Source organism: Actinia tenebrosa, unplaced genomic scaffold, assembly GCF_029948245.1.
Source record: "Actinia tenebrosa isolate PJP-AT-01 unplaced genomic scaffold, QUT_ActTen_1.0 utg3338__unscaffolded, whole genome shotgun sequence".
Taxonomy (NCBI): domain Eukaryota; kingdom Metazoa; phylum Cnidaria; class Anthozoa; order Actiniaria; family Actiniidae; genus Actinia; species Actinia tenebrosa.
The window spans coordinates 32,442-55,384 of NW_028292605.1; the positions used below are offsets into that span (position 1 = coordinate 32,442).

The 22,943-nt window shown below is 43.8% G+C and overlaps 1 protein-coding gene across 1 annotated transcript; it reads right to left on the minus strand.

Annotated features, from left to right (window-relative positions):
* Positions 1-575: 575 nt before the first annotated feature.
* Positions 576-22,618, minus strand: LOC148904315 (uncharacterized). The gene is made up of 11 exons (XM_089025433.1): positions 22,384-22,618; positions 21,951-22,064; positions 4,692-4,930; positions 4,387-4,565; positions 3,767-3,770; positions 3,081-3,410; positions 2,854-2,971; positions 2,133-2,224; positions 1,883-2,005; positions 1,784-1,792; positions 576-1,309 (listed from the first exon to the last, which is right to left on the minus strand). Exons 1-11 carry the CDS (start codon positions 22,616-22,618, stop codon positions 1,088-1,090), a joined length of 1,665 nt encoding a protein of 554 aa, XP_088881559.1. The 3' UTR covers positions 576-1,087.
* Positions 22,619-22,943: the final 325 nt, after the last annotated feature.

Sequence of the window (22,943 nt, forward strand, 5' to 3'; positions counted from 1 at the left end):
ATCGATAGGGGAATCATGTTCAACAGCAAATTTCCAGCTAAAATACGTCTTTCTAGTAGTTTTCACCTCCCCCGGGCCCTCCTCCCCCTTCTCTACTTGAACCGCAATAAAAATGCAACATCTCAAAGGAACGATAATTTCTCTATTAGAACATGTATTCTGAATGCCACCACGCCAAATCTGTCCAAAAAAATCCTGGCTTGAAGTCGAATATTTGATTTCTTGTACAGCGTGTGATCGATCAAGGGCACTAGGACACCGAATGTGGTTGGATTTCTTTCTTTTTTTTTTTTTTTTCCTTTCGATAATTTGAATAGCCTATGAGCGTTACTTCTTTAACGGCCGTTCCGTACTATACTCTGTTTGTACTATACCAACAACAACGCGACCGCGCGATGCTCCTTACGTCAGTAATATTCAACCGTCCAGATTTAATATGGTTAATCAAATTCACCTTAAGTTCCTATATGGAACCACTAAACGGCCTCAAATCGCGCTGAAACTTCGCCAGACGACTGAACAAAGTAAAACCAACAACTGCAGCAGGTTTTGAGGCAAACTGTTGAGTGAAACATTTTATTTTTGTAACTTTATCATAACTCCCATACATTCCCTTATAAACCATACACAGGAACCTTGTTTGGGCTGCCTGTGCATAGGTCAAACGCACTCGTGCGTGAAGTTCAATGGTAGAACTTGAATGTTGGATTGTAATCCAACAATGACGGAAAGATTATGTGTTTGTATCTAAAAACTTTAAAACCTTAGTCCTTGAATGAGAAACTCTAATGGTTCATTTTAATATACTGTTTAGAAAATAACGTTCTCAAAATTGAATGCTGAAATTGATGTATGTCAAAAGGGCAATGTTGAATTTTGTCCAGGCACGAAAAGCTATTAAAGGATTTTGAATCGTGGAACTCGAATGTTGGGCGAGATTACAGCTAAGTTGAAATCGAAATCTTCAATGTCGGAAAAGCAACTAACAATATTGCATTGCAAGTGAAACACTGAATTCTTTATTAGAATGTTGAAAACCTGAGGTTAAATTTTGTCGGGAATATAACGCCATAGTTTACAGCTGTATCTACCTACTTCTTAGTTGTGCTATTTCTTTCATTACTTGTGGGACCTTATTGTCTGTATAGAAGGAAAGAAAATTTCTCATTTCCAACAGTAAAAGCTGTATTTCTTCATCCCATCTCTGACTGCGTTCTAAAAGATCCACTAATCGAGCTTTCACTCTAATAGCTGTCTCTACAAAATAAAATACATGTGTGTATACAAGATAAATTGAAACAACAGCTGATTAAATGCATTAGAGTAAAAATTACCACCCAAGGATGAGTCCCATGTAAAATTTCCTTTTTCCACATCTTCCAAAGCCACTTGACTGCCAATCTTCTTCTCGTCGACCAATGTGTTGTATTCGTCTACAAGACTTTTAAGTTTGCTTTTATGGTTAAGCATGTTCTTGCGTAAACGGGTGCGTTGTTTGGATGTTGCTTAAAATACAAGGTAAATCAATCAAACAATCAAACCATCAACCAAAACAAAGCAACCATTCGCGTTTATTGTGGAAATAAAACACAAACCTTCCTCGGTATTGACGTTATTTAGCCTGTGATGTAAAGAAAGTAAGAAGTTTGCGTAACAGATTTCAGTGTTCATTTACCTGCAAGTTTCCCAATCGACATAGTCGTTTCTACAATGGAGAAATGTGTCATTTCTATTTGTCTTTCGAACGATGCCAACTCTTTTCTTTCACTATAGTTATGGATCATTTGCGATTCTGTTGGTATATAATTGAGAATACAATGTGAAAAAAATGTGCAACAGTTTAAAATCAGAGATTTGGCATGGTATATGTGAAATGTCATACCTTTAGCATTCTGAATGACTTCATTTTTCCAAGTGTGTCTATTTGTGTCCTTTGCACGTCCAAATCAACCTCTTGGAGAGCCTTGTGCAGAGCATTTGATGACTCTGATTTCATTTTGACAGCCTACAGAGTTAAGCAAATATTACTGGTGGCCATTATCAGAAAATGTACGTTAATGTAATTGCAGGTATAGTGAATTCACACGTTCAGAATATTTAACGGTTTTCAACATAATGATTGTATTACATACTCGCACATATCGTTGGTATAAGCTATCGACCATTTTCAAGATTTTTCTTCTGTTCCATGTCAAAGCATGTTCTGTGAGAAGCTCATCACGACCTTGATAAAGAAAACCATCAATGGCCTATATATATTACTATTATAGGTATTACTACAGCAAAACGTCCTTTTAAAATCGTGTTGCCTTTTCGCTGTGCATACTAGATGTGTATGTTTAGTTTTCGTATTTACTAAACTATAACTTTTTAGCTTTTTAAATTTCAGTAAGTTTTGATAAAAAGAAAATTACATGTCCGCTTGGACAAGCTTGGAGATAAGAGTTTTATCTTCTCGTGTTGAAAATATCTCACTCGTTCGTTGCGTTCACTCATGATAAAACTCATATCTTCGCACGGCCATGTAATATTCTTTATACAAATATCATTATAGGTTTCTTTAAGACTATATTCAACGTGACAACAATAATGGATTCCAATAGTACTTCAGACGTCGGTTAAATCGGTATTTTGTTTTCAGAGTAGAGTGCACGCACTAAAACCGTGAACACTAAATAGTACTAATTAGTACTATTTCATACAGAATCCTTTGTTTTCTATTGTTTAATTATCACTATTTAGTGCTAAAAGTTAGTATTTGTTTCACGGATTTAGTGTGAGCACTCTAATATCAATAATCTATTATGAACTAACATTTTGTAGTTTGCACAATAGAATCTATACCTTACTTACATTCGGAGAGCATATACTTCGTTGTATTTCCACATCGTGACATGTATGAATTGATTTGTTCCACTTCTTCTCCAGTTGTCCATGCACTTCCATTTTGCCAACGTCCTCCCCATATTATCTAACGTAAATGTTATCGATCAACAAAGAAAATGTTAGTTTATCATTAAGCACCATTACATCATTAACATCATATCAAAAGCTTGATATTTTACATAAAAGAAACCCACCTGGCAAGACCAGCTATGTGCTTTGGCATGCATGACAGACAATGCCGGCTTCATATTACCAACAAGAATGCCTCTGTTCTTAGCCCATTTCCAATAATTGCAAACAACATCCTCCCAAAAATAACTAACATTGGCTTGGTGCATTCTTTTTTCCTGTATGAAGTGTGGGTATCCATAGATTTCCCCCCAGTACATATTCACTGCCCATTGCGCAATGCCATGGCGACAACCTGCAATTTCTAAACCAGTCTCGTCTAAATTCTTCATTTTGTTCATTCTATTGTTAGCAGCTTTCCAATGAGACTCACCACAGGTATTATCGTTCTTGTCCTGAAGCAAAAATTCATTTGTATACACTTGTTTCAATAAAGTTAGTCACCAAAAAACCTAGAAAGCTGAGATCACTGAGGATCATGGGAAGCTTTTAATATCAAACAAGTAAAGCTTTTGATACAATTTGCAGCTTGAGGATGCTCAGAAGAGGTGAGACTGTAACTGGTAAAAGATCTAAAATCCATCAACAGTTATCAAAGTGGTTGAAACATGTAAAATGTAACTACAAATGATCCTTGTTGGTCTCAGCTTTGTAGCTTTTCAGGTGACTAACTTTATTGAAATAAGTGTATTTGTATTCAACTGAATATCATTATTACAAGTGATTATTTTTGCTGCATGTAACTGTATACATAACTGAGGATAATGTATTATACGTGTAGTATTCTACTCCTTTTCCTTACTTTTTCTACTCCTCAACTCTTTAAGAATCCTGTTGAGGCGGGACTTGTCTCCCATGAAAAAAATACACTTTTGCTTAGCGCGGTAACATTGGAATGTTTCTCATGCCAAGAGGATTTTCCTCCCTAGTACAGGAATGAATTCAACAGCAGAGCATGTATATGGAAATAAAATCATGAATGTAGAGGCTGTGAGTGTGAGAGACTTCAAATGAAAGACCACTGAAAATATGGATATATTTTAAAGTAAAAAACAACAGTCAGTGGCATATGTTTATTTTTGGTCAATTGAAACTTAAAATGCTTTCTTAAAGGAACCTTTTCCTTTGGTTGCTTTGAATATATTTTGCTGATATGTTCATCCACCTCTATTTTATTTGCAATAAAAGGATCCTCATAAAAAGTGAAAAGTGAATATTTATATATACATAAAATGACATTAATAATATGGGACTTATTGCTTAGAAGATCTACTTAATGGTAAACAAGCATTAATCAGATTTGAAATTTCAAGGCTTGCAATCTAAAAAAGCCTTAATTAGCACTAGTCACAGTAGTAGCTTCAAAATTACCTTCCAGATCTTTTATAGTGGTAGAGCTTCATGTTGCCATCCACATGGCATGAATACTGGTTGACTGCACAAGGAGGGCATTTCATCCAGTCAAGTTTTTGTAACAATGACAACTCATGCTGGCAAAATTTCCACTTCCGAAACGAGCGAGTAAAAGTTGTGGAGTTGATACTTGGTGCCTACAATAATAATCAATTATATTTATTGGCTGCCCATTTGAATAAAATACCATAATATAAAGTATTTTTGAGAAATTGCTCGGATACATTAAATTGACTATAAGAATAATTTTAAAAAACTGTTACCCTTGCTTTTGAAAAGGAAAAATCTTCTAAGCCTTTGATAAAAGATGATTCTGAGGTGCCAGGCATTCTCTTTTGTAAAGAGTCCCAAAGAAAGAATAGATCTTGGTGGAAAAGATAGTTGGGGTCATTTGGACTTCCAGGCCAATTTCCACAATGGATTATTGTAGACAAAGATAGTGACGAGGTATCCTTTCCACAGTTTCTACATCGAAAAGATGGCTTTTTGAAGTCAAATCGTCCTGATTTAAAAAAAAGTTTGTGATCTATTAAGAATATCAAATTTCACCATTTGAAGTGGTATTCCACAACTTTCATAGAGTAGTAGAGTAGAAACAGTATTTTTCCATTATTCGTCAATAACATATAAGTAGCAGCAGTAAGGGGGACTCGCGAAGCGCCGGCATTCGAAAAAATGACATATCGAAAAACCCCAGCCCCCCCTGGGGTTTCGGAGGTAGGTTAAAGGCCCTGCAGGGGGTCTTGCGCGATCCGTCGGCAGCCGCGCGATAAGTCCTTACTGCTGCTGTGTTGGGTACCGCAAACGGAGGTTAAAATATTTGTCGGATATACGATGCATGAATGTAAAAAGTTCGCCAATGACTTCTGTGTGATTTGCCTAAGATTCAAAGTTAACATACCTAAGCCCAAGGGTTTCTGGTGTTGTGGTAAAAAAATGCAAATAGAAGACGACACGTCAGCACAGTGCTACGAGTGTGGTAAGAATATTCGTAATGCCGTACCGAATGCTACCAAAGAGCAATATTACGCCAATGGAGGTCGTACGAAGACCCCATATAAGAGAATAAAATACTTCAGGGACTGGATGAGTCATATCCAAGGTTTACATCCGGTATATTTAGACGATGAAGTAAGGCAGAAAATCATAGACCACTTAGAAGAGTCAACCCCGCAAAGTCTACGGAAAACGCTGAAAAAATTAAAGCTAGGGAAATATTACAAAGCTATTCCCTATCTTTTGTCTGAAATTACCGGTAGGCGTATTCCTCATGTCCCAGATATGCAAAGGGCCGAGTGGTTATTCTGTCAGCTGGATAAGGATATTCCTTATTACCCCGACGTAATTTACGAAATATTTTACAAAATAGACTCCAATCACCGGCTGTTAGAATGGATTCCGAGAAGATGAAATGTGCAGCCGAAATCCACCTACGCTTTTTTCAAAGCAAATGTCTACTGAGCGAGTTTTCTTTGCAGCTCCTCTTTTGCCTCCTGGTAGATCTTTTTGCGAGATTCCTCGGAAAGATCTTTTACGATGGTTTTTTTATTACCCGACTTTAGCTCCCCGTATTTCTTTTCCTCCGCGAGGATCAAAGAAAACTCCACGTTGTCGATTTTACGGTCCCGCAGAGCTTGGGAGACTAAGTCGGCGATGGTGTTAGCCTTTGCTCTTGCTAGGGCTATGTGTGTGTCGTGCTTGGATATCTTACCGGACAATTGCTTTATAATACCTGTCGTAACAGCGGAAACGATGCCGCAGACGGCTCCAACGCTGGCCAAAGGAACGCCAACGACTATTCCAGGTCCGGTGAGTGAGGTAGCAACGCCAGTGCCTGTTAACGCCACGGACATGGAGCCGGAAGTTATTGCGATTTTATGTAGTATGCTTCGGGCTCTAGCATACTTTTTTCTAACCTCTTCGTAGTGTTTCGCTTGCCCTTCCAAGTAAGCCAGTATTAAGTTTGCTTTATTCAGACGAAAGTTCTCGGCATTTAATTCGTTGGGGCCCTCCTTAGGAAGTTCAGGATAAAGTGGAGGTGCTGATGGTATAACATCCATTATATATACTAATGTACGACGCCTTTGGGAATAACGTAGAGGAGCAGCCGCATCACGACAACCGGGATTACTGGAATTGGAGGGCCTTTAGGAAGATGTTTCCACATGCAGACCCCAGTAAGTTTGAAAGAAGACCCGATGGGATTTACTATAACGGCGAAAGAATGTACAGTAATGAGGATTTGAAACCTACGCTGGTTAATCAGATAGACAATCAGTTGAAGAATCCTGGTTACGTTAAACCAAAACCCACGCCTACGGTATCTGTGCAGCATCCCACGGTAACGCAAGGTTGGTCAAAGGAATTATTGCTTGGTACCGGTACTTATCCGATACCCGCGGTTCCATTTGACAAGCACCCAAGCTTGGACCTAACGCTGAACATGCGGATCTCTAACAAGCATTCCTTTCCGTTAAAGGTGCGAGATATCTTCAAAAACGTGCCCATTAATCATACCACCGCTAAGGAATCTCATGAATGGTTAAGCGGTCCTAACATGCGTTATTGGCCGCAGCAGTTGAACTTTGCAGTTTGGTGCGCCACTAGCGGCTGTGGGGTAAGCGCAAACTTGATGAAGAATTCAATATTTATGTTTCACTTTCACTTCACGGTTAGAAGAATACTGCATGAAATGGGGGTGGTTGCATTACCGGGAGATGCCACGTTTTATCCTAGAGATAACAAATACAGCGTGCCGGCTTATGATAGACTTTGTAAGGAGTTTGGCGTCGTAGGGAAGGATTTCCGATGCACTACGGGCGCTAACGATGGTTTGGGACATATTTGGGCTTATTGGGGGATTGGTGGACATGTGCTAAGTGATAAGGAAGTTCATTCGCTGCAGTTGCGATGGAATACTGGGTATCACAAAGAAACTCGCGACAGTAGCACCTTCTTTGAACCAAACGCTAAGACCACTAAGGAAGTTAGAGACGGACCTCTGTTCAAAGACGAGGGTGGTAAGTATGCAGGGGCCAATCCACTGATTATCAAATTTACCAACGACGAGCAAACGAAGCCATACTTTAACTTTATACCCCCAGAAGGTAAAGGGTTAACCAAAGCCGGCCTTGCCCGTTTGAACCGCAGCATAGAAGCTTACGTGTATTCCATTTTGGGAGCTCAGGTAAATACCCGATCAAGCATAGTGGGAAATACGGGCGCCGCAGAAGAGACGCGAGCCGAAGCTTTGATTCTATTCGAAAGTTCGATCTTGGAGGGCGACATTAGCAAGGGCGTACAGCGTTACCAACTAGCCATACAAAATTCTAAGGCAAGGTTGGACTACGCAGTAGCCCCGGGTTGTTGGTTAATGCCCAGTAATTTATCTATAAATACTGGTTCTGTAGTAGGATACAACAACAAACTTCAACGAGCTACTAAGAATATGAAGTTTGGGGTGAACGACGTGAACTCTGACACCATCAGGAGGCACTTAGTTGAACAGCCTAAAAAAGTGCACGAAACGAAGCTACCATTAAAAAAGGCGTACGTAGAAAAGCCACCAAAGAAACCAGTAAAGAAGGTTACCGAGGAATATGACCATGACTTATTAAAAGCCGGCTTAACAGCTGCAAGCATTGATCTGAGCTATTATATATGGCGATGAACAACCCCTACGTAGCTGGAGTAGATTGTGTTTATACGACTTACACAGGCGAGAAAAAATACACCCAGAGCTCTTGGGTTGATGTCGCGGGCATGTCTGTGAATTTGAACTACTCAGGAAAGAAGTTAATCCTTTGTAGTATTTGCATTGGCACGAGCAGCCATGCCAACGTGGGCTTTAGGTTCCTGGATGACAATGGCATACTGCAGCCTATGCGCGCGAAGACGAACAACAGGGAGCCTACACATTTCTCCGTAGAGCCGAACCCCGGCAGCGCCGAAAATCAATCGGTTTGGACTTTTCACATGGTTGCCGATTGCCATGGGAAGGTAAAGCTGCAGATACGCGTAGATGATACGGGAAAGGTCACGGTAAATAGCATAGAAAATCAAAGGAATACAGCTTATAATCACGCTACCATTAGCACCCTTACGGTAATGAGTCTCTAGATATATGAACCCACACGCGAAGGAAGAAGGCTTTCATTACTATTTGGGGGAGATTTATTACCAAGGGGATGAGTGGTTCGATACCGAAATTTGGGTAAAGGTTGGGGGTTTAGGATTGCTCATATGCACCCTTAACGTTAACCTACGCAATAGCTGTAATCTTGGGATTAGGATAGTAGATGAGACCAACACTCCACTATTTCCATATAGAAAAAAAGTAAATAACAGGCACCCATCACACTTTACGTATGAGCCTTCAAGTAGTAGGGAAAATCAGTCGCCGGTGACTTTTCATATGATAGTTAATTGTCAATACGCGAAGCTTCAACTTCGCCCCAGCGACACCGCAGGAGGTGATAAGTATAAAGGCTTCGTCATATTTAATGCCGCGACGTTTAAGGGTGACGTGGTGGACGCTGTTTGGAATCATAAGCCCATTAGCACCATGAGCGTGCTGCCGTTAGTTCCGCATTATCAGGGCGGCGCGAATACCATCTTTACTTATTCCCAGTCGAGAACACCTCGGGCGCCCGACGACGATAAGCCACCAGTAACGTACAAGGATAAGATTAACCCTTCATCTTCTTCAGGAATACCACCCCAATAGCGACGACTAATATCCAAATGTTATTCCCCACGAACTTCAACAGTTCTCCGCCGGTTCTCAATACCAGGCTTAAAACGCTACCAAGCAGACCGGGAATGCTGGCTGCCATTGTTTTTCCCAGGGCTGTTAGGCCCGCACCTAATTTTTTTCCCATTTCCCCCATTTCTTTTCCCACCTTTTTACCAAGCGCCTTTGCACCTGAAGCCACACCGTTAATTGCATTCATGATTCCAGCAATAGCGCCTGCGAGCGCTACGGCGAATGCTAGAGGAATACCATACTTCACCAGAGCTCTTTTTATCTTTTCCTTGGTGGTAAGCCCCAGCTCCCTTTCCTTACCTTCTATTTGCGTTTGTAATTCCGCCAGTCTTTCCTGAAGGGTTTCTATTTCATTTTGGGCTGCCTCCCTTTCTTCTTCAGGGTGAGTTTGATCTTCGATTATTTCCCGTTGTCGATCTATTTCGTACTCCAAGTCTTCGACGGCCTGTTGAAGTTGTCTTATTTCCAGATCCTTTTCAGCCATTTGTGCTATAATACGCCTTTCCCTGTCGTGACTCTCCACTAATTCATTTCCTATGCGTACTAGCTGCTCATCCTTACCAGCCAAGCGGCTAAAGGCATTCTGAAAGTCCTTCACGGCAGTGGTCTTTTCATCTAACAACTTAGATATCCGCTGCCGAAAGTCGGCAACTTCGGCGGCATGACTTTCAACAGTAGCTTGGTTTCCCCTCATGAATTCGTCTTCCATTTCCTTAAATCTTTCTTCGAGGACGTCGTTTTCCAGCTCTAGATTCTGGAAAGACACCCTAAGAGCCGCCAAATCCTCACTTGCCCTTAAAAGGTCCTCGCGCTCCCTGGTGATTCGTTCTAAGTCGTTATTAACTGCCTCCGTTCGGTTAGTAATCTCGGCCAATTCTTGTTGCGCTTCCGCTAAATCATACGCAGAAGAGGCTTGCTCGGCAAGGCGTGCTGGTAAGGTCCGTATTTTATTTATCTTGGCCTCCAATTCCTGTTTTTGAGAGTTTAGCGTAGCAACTTCCTCTGTCTTGGTTTGGAGTGACTCACTTAGCGTTCCTACTTGCGCCCTTAATTCTTCGTATGTTCCATGGCCGCCTGCAAAGACCGGTAATTTAACTGCCGCCTTAAAGATCTTATTGAAATCCAGTCGCATTTCCTTCCTAGTCGAGCCTCGCTGCATCGTCAAGTTGGGCGTTCCAAGCGCATTTGTGACTCCTTTTGGAAGCTGGTTGTTAAGCAGGTGGGAATTCTTCCTTTGATACAGGTTGTGCCATTTTTCCCTACCCGATTCTCTAACTTGAACCTGCCCTTTGTCTCCTATTTGGATGTCCAAAAGAGCCAGGTTTATGTTTGGGTATCGCTCTCTTAGGTCGTTGATGAGGTCCGCTATTAAGTCCGACCGCACGCCAAGGGATTCCATTTGTAAGTATTCTGGAATGGGCGTGTGGGGGTTCTTAGACCTAAATTTATCTCTCAAAGAACGCATAGCATCGCGGGCCCTGACGCCATACTTGCTCAGCAATTTATCAAAGAGACCTCGGGGGTCTACGTTGTCATCAGGAAGCAGGGTTTCATATTCTTCGTCGTTAATGTCGACTTGACCTTCTTCGGTAAGGGGATCAAAATCCGTTCCTTCTACTTCCATTATATATGATAAGCTCAAAGTTAAATCCCAACGTATTACCTAAGCAGGTTGGCGGGCTGAAAGCAGAACGCACCTTTCACCGGGTCACATTCACACCTTCTAGCGCAAAGCCAGGGGAGACGCTGTATGTGGGCGTGCCCCGCCTAACGGATAGCCTAGTCTTAGTACCCGGCACCTTGGCTTTAAGGTTCGACCTAGCAATACAACCAAGCACAAAATTAGAAACTTACGTCGTCAATAACGCAGGCCGCAACTTAGTCTCTAAGATGAGAATCAAGTTTGCCGGGGAATCCTTGCTGGACTTAAATAGGTACGATCTGTATACCACCTATAAGGACCTATGGTTGACGGTCTTTGACCGCGCACAAAGAATAGAGCAGGGAATTGGCAGCGTTATCTTACGTAAGGTTCGCAGTGATACTAAGACACAACCTACGGATTCTGGTGACGCAACGGCAGTGGCAGACGCAAAGCGAATAAAGACCGCCTATGGTATTAAGTACGTTATCCCGCTGGACTTCGAGGTGATTACAAACCACGGCGCGTATTATCCCAGGCAGTTAAGTGAACTACAGTTTGAAGTAACCTTAGCGGATACCACGAACATCTTGCAGATGGATGCGTCCGGAACGGCACTTACCGGAAGTATTCACCCCTATTCCGTTACCAACTTAGAGCTGCAGTACGAAACGGTATACAGCGAAGATTTAGCACGTAGCGCTGGCATGGAGTACAGCTCCGGAAAGGCATTCCTTTACGACCACGTAATGATGTATAAGACATTTAGCTTCTTGGATAAGACGGATGAGGTTATCAATCAAAGCATTAACCTCCCCCGAAGAAGTCTCACGGGGTTAATGCTGGTGTTTGCCAAACCCTACGAAGCCGGTAAGCGCGACTCCGAAGCGTTCTTTAATCCTAACATTACTAACGTCGGCGTGAATATCAACGGCGTTCCAAACAAGGTTTACTCCCAGGGAATAAAACCTGAAGACGTATACAGGGAGGCAAAGCGTAAGTTTGGCGACCAAATTAGCCCTGAGGAATTCTTTAAGGACAAATATGCGTTATGGATTGACATGCGCACCATTAACGACGAAGACCTACATGGTCAGGGTTTACGTTTAGTAAATACGCAGGATGGTATAACATTGGAGATCAAGCGCACCAAGAATATTGACGCGCAGGATGCTGACAAAATAAACTGCTACATCTTCGTCGTCTCAGACGCGCAACTGAGCGTAGAAATGAACCAACTTAAAAGTGTTGCATATTAAGGTTAAATATTCCTTAGATATACAATGCTGCAAATATTTGAAAACAACGGTACGAAACTGCAATGCATAGTGCAAGGCGACAAACTGTACTTTAAAGCGAAGTCCGTGGCGTTGGCGTTGGGTTACGTAAATTCCAGAAAAGCGGCGTCTGATCACGTATCAGAGGAAAATAAGGTACTTCTCAGGTCTTTAAAGGGTGTAACTCAGCGTGACACCCTTAACGCACAGCCCAATGCCGTGTATTTGACGGAGGAAGGTCTTTACGAATTGATATTCGGATCTGAAAAGGCTGAGGCTAAAAAGTTCAGGAAATGGGTGTTAGGTGACGTCCTTCCCACGCTAAGGAAAACCGGTAAGTATGAGATAGACAAGCGCTTTGACGGTCCAAACAAGTTAGTATTCAAAATAGAAAATGAGTTTGACCTGCATAAAAAGGTGGTGGACTACATCCGCAGGTTTTACCCCCAAATGCTCATAGCACCCGGTCTAGGTGAACTGCAGGATTCGGTTGGCAAACGTATAAAGTGCTGGCAGAAAGGATATCAACGCGGTCAACCCGACTTAATGATCTTGAATGCGCATACACATTACTGTGGATTCTGCATAGAGCTAAAGACCCCGAAAGGCAATGGCAGGTTATCTGAGGATCAGCAACTACTCTTACAGAGGTATGAAGAAAACGGCCATAAGGTGCTCATAAGCAGCGACTACGATGTCATTTGCAGGGAGATCACTGCGTATGCTGAACACCTACGAATTCCCTGCAGGTGGTGCTGTAAGGTCTTTAAAACCTCGGAGACTTTGGCAACGCACTTAAAGATATTTCATAGAATATATGGACAAGGATACATTTAACGAGTTAAAGTTCATACAAACGCACTGGCGCGATTTGCAGGTGGGGGAGATTTATGAGATAAAGAATTATGTGGTCTTTGAAGACTTGGACCGCCTGCGTTTGGTCTTAAAGAATAAAAAAAGAACATACACCCTTTGGGCGCCCGATAGGATAAGGTACGCCATCGAAGGGCAGGATGTTACCCATGTTATGAGTCATGGTAAAAAGGATGGCAGGTGGGTATTTGACGTGGTTAATTGGGAGCCTGAGAGTCCTCTGCATTCATAAGGACGTCTAATAGGGTCCGCTGCGCTTTAGGATCCGCGGAGCACCAATGCCCCACAAAGGATCCTTCCAGGAATACCTTGCCGCAATGAAGGCAGGTGTATTTTTTACGCGGCGTAATGCAATCGGCTGGTAGTTCGCACGTAATACAGTCCATATATTGAAAGGGCGATCAGGAATCCTCCAAAGAATGCGGCTGCGTAGGCTAGCATATACCTTTAAAAGGGGTTCCTATTATTCTTGTTGTTTTGTTGATGATACTTAACAAACAACAAGAAAAATAAAGTCGTATTTCGAGACTCTTTGCACAAGTCATACTTTACTACCTAGGAATATGAATCGACGTCTTTTGGGACACGAAAAGAGGTCTATGCCTTATTTGTTCTTAGTGCGCAACCTCCTTTAAAAGGGGTCCTTATTTTTATTGTTGTTTTGTTAAATGTTGATGATACTTAACAAACAACAATAAAAATAAGATCAGGATTTGAGACTCTTTGCACAAACCCTATCTTACTATCTTAGGTCCCCTTTCTAACTTCTACGGGCTTTCCTTGCCGCCTCGTTACTGGCATGCCAAGCATCAAAGCGATCTAAGTACTCTTTAAAACCACCTTGACCCTCATACAAACACTGCCAAATATGTTGACCGCTCCTTTGACAGCCGCAGCGCTCACAAGTTGCCTCCCAATATTCCCTATCTTCCCACCTTACACCTTCTACGAGGTCAAACTCCGCAAACGTTTCGTCTATTTCTTTCTTCCTTTGCGTTAACTCTTTCGTGGTGTCAACCGGACAACATCGGGCGGCAACGTCACCGTGCTCCTCACATGCTACGCCCAGCAGATCGTAATTACCAAGGCATCTATGTCGGTGCCAGGCGTCGGTAACGTCCTAGTCGCAGCGCACGCATACATTCTTTAAACAAACCCTTCTGCTACGATGGTACTCCAACGCCTGCGCGCTGCTAAACTGCTTGCCGCAGTCTTCGCAAACAGTGACGTTGCTTACTTCCTTACTGCATACCCGTCTTTCGACGTGATATTGCAACCGCTGCTTGCTGCTGAACTCCCTTTCACATTGCTCACACTTCATTATAACTAAGTGTTATTTAAGCCTTATAAGGGATACTTAATAAAGTCCTGCACGCTTTCTTTTGCCCAACCGGCCATCGTCAACAAGGCACCAAACCTTTCTGCGCGCTTCAGGCCACACATTTCATCGTACAATTCCTGCACGCGCTCCCGCAGCCGATCGATCTCCTCCCTTTGCATTTCTATGGTGTCTCTTTTATCTTTTGCGTCGCCGGCAATCCTTCTTACTGCGTCCACTGGGTCCATCGTATATATAATGGATCCGAACCATATTCCCTGCAATGCTCTGATAGTAGGACCCACCGGCTGCGGCAAAACGCAGTTCGTAGTGGAGCAGCTATTAGGACCCTTTAGATACCGTTTCGACTACATAGTGCTGCTTTGTCCCACCTACGTGAATAACCGCACCTGGGAAGGCATAGGAGTGAAAGATGACGACTTCTTCGTAGATATTTTGGACCCCAATGAGTTATCCAGCCATTTGAAGTTTTGGCACAAGCAATTCCCCAAGAATACACAGACTTTACTCATATTGGATGACATCGCCTGCGGGGACGACGTAAAAAAGCGCACTTCGGAGTTGGTGAAGCTCGCCTTTAGCGGCAGACATGACAATATCAGCGTTTGGTTGCTCTCCCAGCAACTTACCAGCGTCTCTAAGCCCTTCAGGGAAAACATAGGCTCCCTGGTCGTATTTTATACTCCGAGCCGGAGTGACCTGGAAACCATCTTAAGCGACTACGGCGGTGAGATATCCAAGGAACAGTTACACGAATACATGCGGCACCTAAAGACGCACCAACATTCCAAAATGATCTTCTCTTTGAGGTTTCCCTACACGGTTGGAATCTATGATTCCTAATGTATATGGACATTGAGCAGCTCTTAGATGAAGTCCCCACACAGCTAGATGAAAGTAACCTTAAGGAACAACTTAACATCCTGGTGTCTTCTGGGAAGTGCAAAGAAATGATAGGCAAGGAACTTACCCATGAGCAAGTTAATAAGTTGTCAGAAGAGGAAGTCAAAAAGTTCCATAAGAGGTACGAGGCCGCCCTTGCAAGTAAGACCACGGACGCCGTAGCAGACTCCGCCATCCGACTTGCGACTAAATTGCTTGGACTTGCGCTGCCCATAGACGACGTGGAGCAACTGCGGAAGGACATAAGCGAGGACTATGTCATCGCCCAAGAACTTAAGATAACCTGCGGGTGGTTGTCTTTGAAGTGCGGTAAGTTAATGGCAGTCGCCTCTGCGGCACTTCACGTAGCTCAGCATGTCGACTTGAAGGAGGTACTGGTGTCTTGGAAGGACTTCAAGAAGGACAGAGAAGTCGAAAAGGTCTTCCAGGCGGCACTTGCTGAGGTACCTAGTCAAGTACCTGCAAGTGACTTATCAAGTACTTAGTCAAGTCATTCGCGGGAATTACCCAGGTCGCCTCAAGTACCTAGTTAAGTCATCCTTAAGTACTTAGTCAAGTCGTCTTAAGTTACTTATCAAGTCCTTCAAGTCCTTAGATATAAATGAGTGAAGCTGAATCGAAGGCGGAGGAAACCCCTCAAGTAGAAGATACCAAGATTACCAGGGCTAAATCTCCAGGCAGAGTCGCCGAGGGAAAGAAGCTCGCGGAGATGAACAAGAAGAACAAAGCAAAAAAAGAAGAAAAGGTAGAAGAAGAGGAATCCTTTATTAATCCTGGGTACGTCATTGGCGCGTTAGGAGTTGCTATAGCAGCAGGCAGCCTTTACTTTCAATGGCGGGCATCGAAAAAGGTGGAATTTAAGGCGCCTCCTGTCATACGCAGGGAGGAGCCCCCGGTAAGGAAATGTAGGATTCCAGAAATGGATTAGAATTTCTTTCTCACCCCGTAATATAATGTCGACCAAATTGATTGACGCCGTCCAAGAAGCTGCTATCACAACCTCCATCATCGCCGGTATTGGCTGGGTAGGTAAGAAAGTCCTAAAGGAGGACCTTACTGAGGACCCAACTAAAAACCTGAGTAACTTTGCTAAGATGACCGCTGCCGTATGCGGGGCTATCATGCTAAGAAATTACCTGCAGAAGGAAAAATACCTGCCAACGGTGTAATATATAATGGCTAGCGTGGTCGTAGGTGGAGTTATTGCAGCTTTAGCATTCACTGGAGCTAATTATGGTGGTCAATATTTGGATAGATTAGTTAGAGGCGACAAAAGCGGAGACTTAGCCGCTGAGAGGAAAAGGCACGATTTAGCGCTGGAGAAATATCAGCGAGACGTGGCAGCTTGGAATGAAAAAAGACAAGCTTACAGGGATTGGTTGGATAAGAACTACCAAGACAAGATGCAGGCGGATAAGAACTTCGAAAATACAGACTACGCCTTCAAACTTTATGCGCAGGCGCACCCCGCGGCATTAACGGGGTTAAGAAAGCCTTAGTTTAAGAATTACTACCAGCCTTCTAAGAAACAAAAAGACAATGAATTGGTCTTTGTAGGAGTCGCAGGGCTGGCGGGAGGCGTGGCCTTGGCGTATCTAATATAATGATCGTCTTTTTGGAAAGCGACAAGAATAACTTTACCACTTACTTGAATCCTCCCATCCGCGCGGAAAGGGTCCGGCTGGTTAGTTGCTCTTTGTACAATTCTTGGTATAATTTAGTCAATGGCATGGTCAACGTACTTAAGGCGCCTGGCAAATATCAAGGTGAAATGCTACCCGATGGACATTACACGCCAATCACCCTTGCTAAGGAGCTCGCCAAGCGCGGTTATACTCTCACCACGGGATTACCACACGAAATGACCTTCAAACATAATATGCCAAACTATTCAGTAACTTTTGGAAAGTCTGACCCATTGGGATCTTTATTATGTGCCTCGGGCAAAACAATTACCGACACAGCCATACCTGTGAAATGGAAAGTCGCATCCTCTTACGAAGTCTATTGCGACTTGGTCAATAGTTACAGCAATGGAGAAAGGTCTTCTCTTATGTCCACGTTTCTGCCCAAAGGTAATCCATTTGACCCAGTAGAATACACTCCCATTTCTTTGAGCTATGACTTGTCTAATTTGGTAGAAAGCATAAACATCACCATTAAAGTGGACGGAAAGACGGTGGATTTTAACGGACGTAAGATCAATCTTGTTTTATCCTTCGCTTGAATCAAGCGAAGCGCGATTCTACTCATATAATGGGCCGCGTAGAGGACAAACTAAAAAGGATTTACTATGGACCTGAAGGCTATTGGAAAGGAGCGTCGGCCATCAAGAAACTCGCGACCGCGGCCAGGGTATCAGATGAAACGGCTAAGAACTGGCTAAGAAAACAAACCCTCTGGCAGGTTTATCTTCCCGTGCCCAAGTACATTCCCAGGCCCAGCTTTACCGTAAATACCCCCAATGAAGTTCATCAGGCGGATTTGCTTTTCTTGCCGCACGACAAGGTGAGAAAGAAGACCTATAGATACGCTTTGACCGTAGTTGATATCGCAAGCAGATACAAGGACGCCGAACCCATAACCAGCAAGGATTCTGGGGAAGTCGCAGAAGCCCTAGGTAGGATTTATAAGCGCGTTTTGAAATGGCCTAAGCTGCTGCAAGTGGATGCGGGGACAGAGTTCATGGGCGTGGTTACTAAGACCCTGAAAGACCACGACACTAAGATTAGAAGAGCCAAAGCAGAGTACCACAGGGGTCAGAGCATCGTCGAAAGATTCAATAAGACCTTGGCCGAGCGTCTCTTTGGATACCAGTATTGGAAAGAGCTGGAAGATCCCTCCAAACGCAACAGGGAATGGACCCAGAGGCTCCCCCAGGTCGTCGCGGCTTTGAACAACGAGGCGGCCAGGGCTACGGGAATAAAACCCAGGGATGCCATAAAAAAGAAACACGTGGAACACAAATCCTACGTCAGAAGTTCAAGGGCGGTCGGACTGAAGGAAAAAAAGCTCCCCCGCAACATAGTGGTCAGATACCTCTATCAGCCGGGGGAACTCGAAGGTGGCAGTAAGAGAGCCACGGATCCTAACTGGTCTTTGGAAACGTATGAGATTTCGAAGTCCGTCACCAAGGAAGGGCAACCTGTGTTGTATTACCTAAATGGCCCAAGTCGTGGATTCGTCATGGAAGAGCTGCTCATAGTTCCTAAAGACTCAGAGTAGTGCAGCACCGCGCGCCCGATTACACTCTAGGCATGTCAGTCTTACGTTGCCTCTGCAATGCCCGCGTTTATTATTTATGCGATCCACGGAGAACTGCTGATCGTCATTTGGGTCAAACCTCCATAGTAGAGGTATGTTACACTTTGCGCAGCGGGCCCCTTTCTTATAGACGTCGTCCACGCATAGGTCGAACGTCATATTTTTTTCTTCGTCGTGCCTTTTGTAGCGAAGGAGTTTCTTAGCAATGTTCTCCTTAGCTATGTCCTCTGGCGTTTTATCGTAACGCAGTTGCGGACCCCAGGCTCTCCGCAACTGTTTGGCATACTCCACGCGGCTTACGGCGGTGTAGATAAGGTTGCTCCAACACAGCCGCTGGTCTATGATCCATAAGGTTTCTTTTATGGTAAGCCCCTGCGCACTATGGACTGTCATGCAATAACCCAAGCGCCAGTCTGGATGGGAGGTAATTCTTTCCACCTTTTCTATGGGCACCCAGGCTTTATCATGCGTTACCGCGTTCTGCAGTTGGATGTCAGTACCAGGTACCCAGACGTCTCTTTTTTGCATGCGGGTGTCACGCGGCTTATAGCAAACAGGTACCAAATGCGTAGGGAAGCGCTCTCGGTGTATTCTCAGTAGATCCTTTTGTATGCGAGACTGTGCTGCGCGTTTGCTGCTCAGCACCAGATCCTTTGGATGCCATGCGTATAGAAAGTCTTCGTAAGACTTCGCTCGTACGCGTTTGCGCAGCGTCTTGCATTGCTCGGCGTCACTGAGGCCCCGAAGTTCTGCTTTCAGGTTTCTTACTTGATCCTTGCTGCGGTAGTCGGCGTTAATTTCCTCCGCATGGTCTACCATTTCTTTTAACCATTCATGGGGCATTTCTCCGGCTATAGGAGGTGGTTGACATGGATCTCCGGCAAATACAACTTGGCACTTTCCGCGGAGGAATTCTACGAATTCTTTGAGGATTTCTAAAGGAACGGTACAGATTTCGTCCCAAAGTATCACCGGAGGTATGTCGTGGATGGCTTCAGGTACCCACTTTTGGCCATTCCAGCGAAAGAAGCTGTGGTAGGTTTGTGCGTCGTGGCCCTGACTGCATAGTTCCCTTTCCAAACGGTGTGTTGGCGTTAGCACCTTTATCTTAGGAAAGAGTTCTAACACACGCGTCGTTTTACCGCTGCCTCCCGTACCGTAAAGGTAAGAGAAGCGTTGGTAGGAAATGGGGTCCTTTACGGTTGGCATGGGCCTCATTGTGGGCATTACGACGCCCCAAGTATTTTCTCCGTGATATTCTACACGTTCTCTCCATGCTTTTATCTCCTCATCTTTAACGCGCCATTGACCACTTTCCGCCAACTCATCTTCGGTGTAGAATTCCTTCATCTTCTCTAACACTTCGGGCTTTACGTACAAGGAATCCGTAGCTACGCGCGGGATGTCCTCTTTGTCAAACCGCAGGAGCATCGCAAGTAGGTTAATGTGCGCATATGCGAGCATGCTGGCACGCAGATGATAATATTGTGGTCGATGGTCCTGGTAGTAACACAAAGCATTCCATTTGTGTAGTTTATCATCTACAAGGTAATCCCACTTTTCCACGGATACCATCGTTCCTTCATCATGTGCACGCTTTATAAGGAAGCTTAGCTCACCTTCGTCCGTTATTAGGCGCCGCTGCATATGTTTTTCACCTTCTTTTGCGCCCTGCGTGAATTTACCTATGACCACACGCGCTGTGGGGTTATGCTCCGGTAACCATTGCGTAAAGGCGCTGTGACAAAGTATGGCTTCATGCGCTGTGTATTTTAAAAGTTTACGCTCTTCAAAGAACTTCAATAGGGGTATGGGTATCCATTCTTTCTCCTGCAGGTGCTTTCCGTACCACGCGTAAATTATTGGATGTAAGTTTTTTGTAAATTTCCAGCTGGTTAACCTTACGAATCCAGTTGCTGGGGCGTCGTAGTGACCATCCAACGCAACACGAAAGAACTGCGAATCTGGATGTCCGTAACGGTCGTAATATTCCTTACAATCTCCTAGACCTTTAAAACTTGCGGGGTAACAATGTTTCATATCCAGCGACACGTATTCGTCTTCATCGCATTCCATGTTCCACAGACCGCCGTGGCCGTGTTCTACGCAAGCTTTGGCTATGTCTTTGAACTCCTCCGGTGTGGATTTCCACCCATTCCTCTTTTTGGCCGCTAAGAAGTCTAAGCTGCGGGAGCTAAGCACTTCGTCAGAGAAGTCTTCTCCTAAGGTCTCGCAGGCGCTTTGAATGCGCTGTTGTTCAATTTCGGGTCGATACAAAGTGCCGTCTTGCGTCATAAATTGACTTCCTTCTGAATCCATCAACCAAATGGAATTCTCATGGATTAACTCTGCCAATGGAGAATTCTTATAGACCTTCGTTTCCTTCTTCCTTGGGAACCGCAGTTCGCGCCACGCATGTGCGTTATGCTGGTAGATGACTATAGGCGCACCGCGGCCCCCATATTTGTGCGTTCCGGAGTAAATAAAGCCGTCGGTGATATCTTTCACATGGATTCGCCTTTCTAAAGCAGTTTCTAACTTCTTGATGTTGTCTATCGACCCTCCGGTCCTATTAGTATCTTTTTCCCATTTCCTGATGGCTTCTCTTCTCTTTAAAGTCAGTTTACCGCCCCGAGAGGAGTCTTCAAAGAACTCTCTTACTAACTTCCCTACGCAATTACCGGGATGGCGCATTGGCTTCAACTTTTTAACATCCGGCTTCTTGATCTCGTAAGCAGCATAAATAACTACGGTAACCGGGTAAGCAACCTCGTAGAACAGCATGTCTATTCCTACCAATGCTCCCGGGCGTGTGTTTTCGTTTAAGACAAACAGGTCCTTCTTACCAGACGCCCTGATAGGATTGCGCCCCTTTTCTATCATCCACTCACCGTCTAAATACTTTATAAATGTTAGCTCCAACCGGTATTCACCTTCGGGCATTAAGTTAATTATTCTTTCTGCTCTTTCTTCTGTCATCGTCTCGTCCGTATCTCCCTCCATAAATGTTGTGAAGGCAGAGTCAGCATCCAGGCGATCCAACACCTGAGTTCGCAGTCGGCGCACAGTTTTATTTCGAATGCTCGTGATGGTGTCCATCTATATCTAAGGAATATTTTAACCTCCGTTTGCGGTACCCAACACAGCAGCAGTAAGGACTTATCGCGCGGCTGCCGACGGATCGCGCAAGACCCCCTGCAGGGCCTTTAACCTACCTCCGAAACCCCAGGGGGGGCTGGGGTTTTTCGATATGTCATTTTTTCGAATGCCGGCGCTTCGCGAGTCCCCCTTACTGCTGCTTAAGTGAAATTTTCTATTAATAACACATACAAAATGGCATACCAGGAAGGATGTGGGCTATTTCTATCAAAGTAATTAATTAGTGCAATCAACCAATAAATGAGCAATTTAAGTGAATGCTGTATGGAAGAGCGATAGAAGTGGTCACAATTTTCATACCTTTCTCATTTACAATGATGAGAATGCAGTTACTATCACTATCAAAGCACTCTTCCAAATTCACATCGGCACAAAATGAACAGCATGAAGGCTTACAAAATGATGGACTTTTGTCTGTGTATAAAGTTTAGAAGACATTGATGAGTATAATTCATAAAAGGTATGTTAAGCACAATTAACATGTTAGCCTGAGTAGCGGTCCCCTAAGTCTCCTTAGAGGGCCACTACACAGGCTATTAAGATGCATATCTGTAAATGCATATGCATATGCATGCATATTACTTGAACAAATTAGACCAAGTGATATTGATATTAAGCTAAAAATATGTATGCAATAGTTTGTATGTATTTGAGTACTTATTGGTATAGTAGTTGGGACATGACTCAAACAAAATCCTGAACCCACACTTGAAATATGACTTGTTCAACTTACTTATTGTGACAAGATCGCCATTGTCATTGACAGAGGTCGTTGGCGGAACAGCTTGGAAAAAACCATTCACCAACACATCTCTATCATGAAATGCATTATGCTCGTGAGCAATCAAATCACAGGCTGTGCAAAACCTCCTACCATGGCATGAATAGCACCTTATCTTGCATGTATTTTGAAGGCACAAGCAACATAATTGCTTTTCTGTGGCTTCCTCAGCAACAACAGCTTCCATTATTTGGGGCCTACAGTTATCCCAGTTTTCATTTAAAGAATTCATCCTCCCATCCCATGTCTGATGGCATTTTGGGAGAGAATCAGTAGTATGTGGGGACTATGGATAGACGACTCATTATATTCATAGATTCAAGAAATGCAATAACCATGGAAACGAGAGCAAAGGGGAAAGGAGGGGAGGGGAGGGGGTGCAAAGGCGCGCTAGCTCAAGCCCAATCTTGAATGAACGGAAAAAAAAAGTGCGCGCGCAAACCAAAAGATGAGGTGACGTCACTACACGCCCGCGCAAGTACACAAGTCAAGAAGGAATCAAGTCTCAGGTA

What these genes read in the sequence shown, in the direction of transcription:
- LOC148904315 (XM_089025433.1), bottom strand. Translation starts at nt 22,618, where the DNA reads ATGGAAGCTGTTGTTGCTGAGGAAGCCACAGAAAAGCAATTATGTTGC. An exon ending in CACATAGCTGGTCTTGCCAG is followed by an intron (nt 2,972 to 3,080) that starts GTGGGTTTCTTT and finishes CATTTACGTTAG; the next exon opens with ATAATATGGGGAGGACGTTG. An exon ending in TATACCAACGATATGTGCGA is followed by an intron (nt 2,006 to 2,132) that starts GTATGTAATACA and finishes TTAACTCTGTAG; the next exon opens with GCTGTCAAAATGAAATCAGA.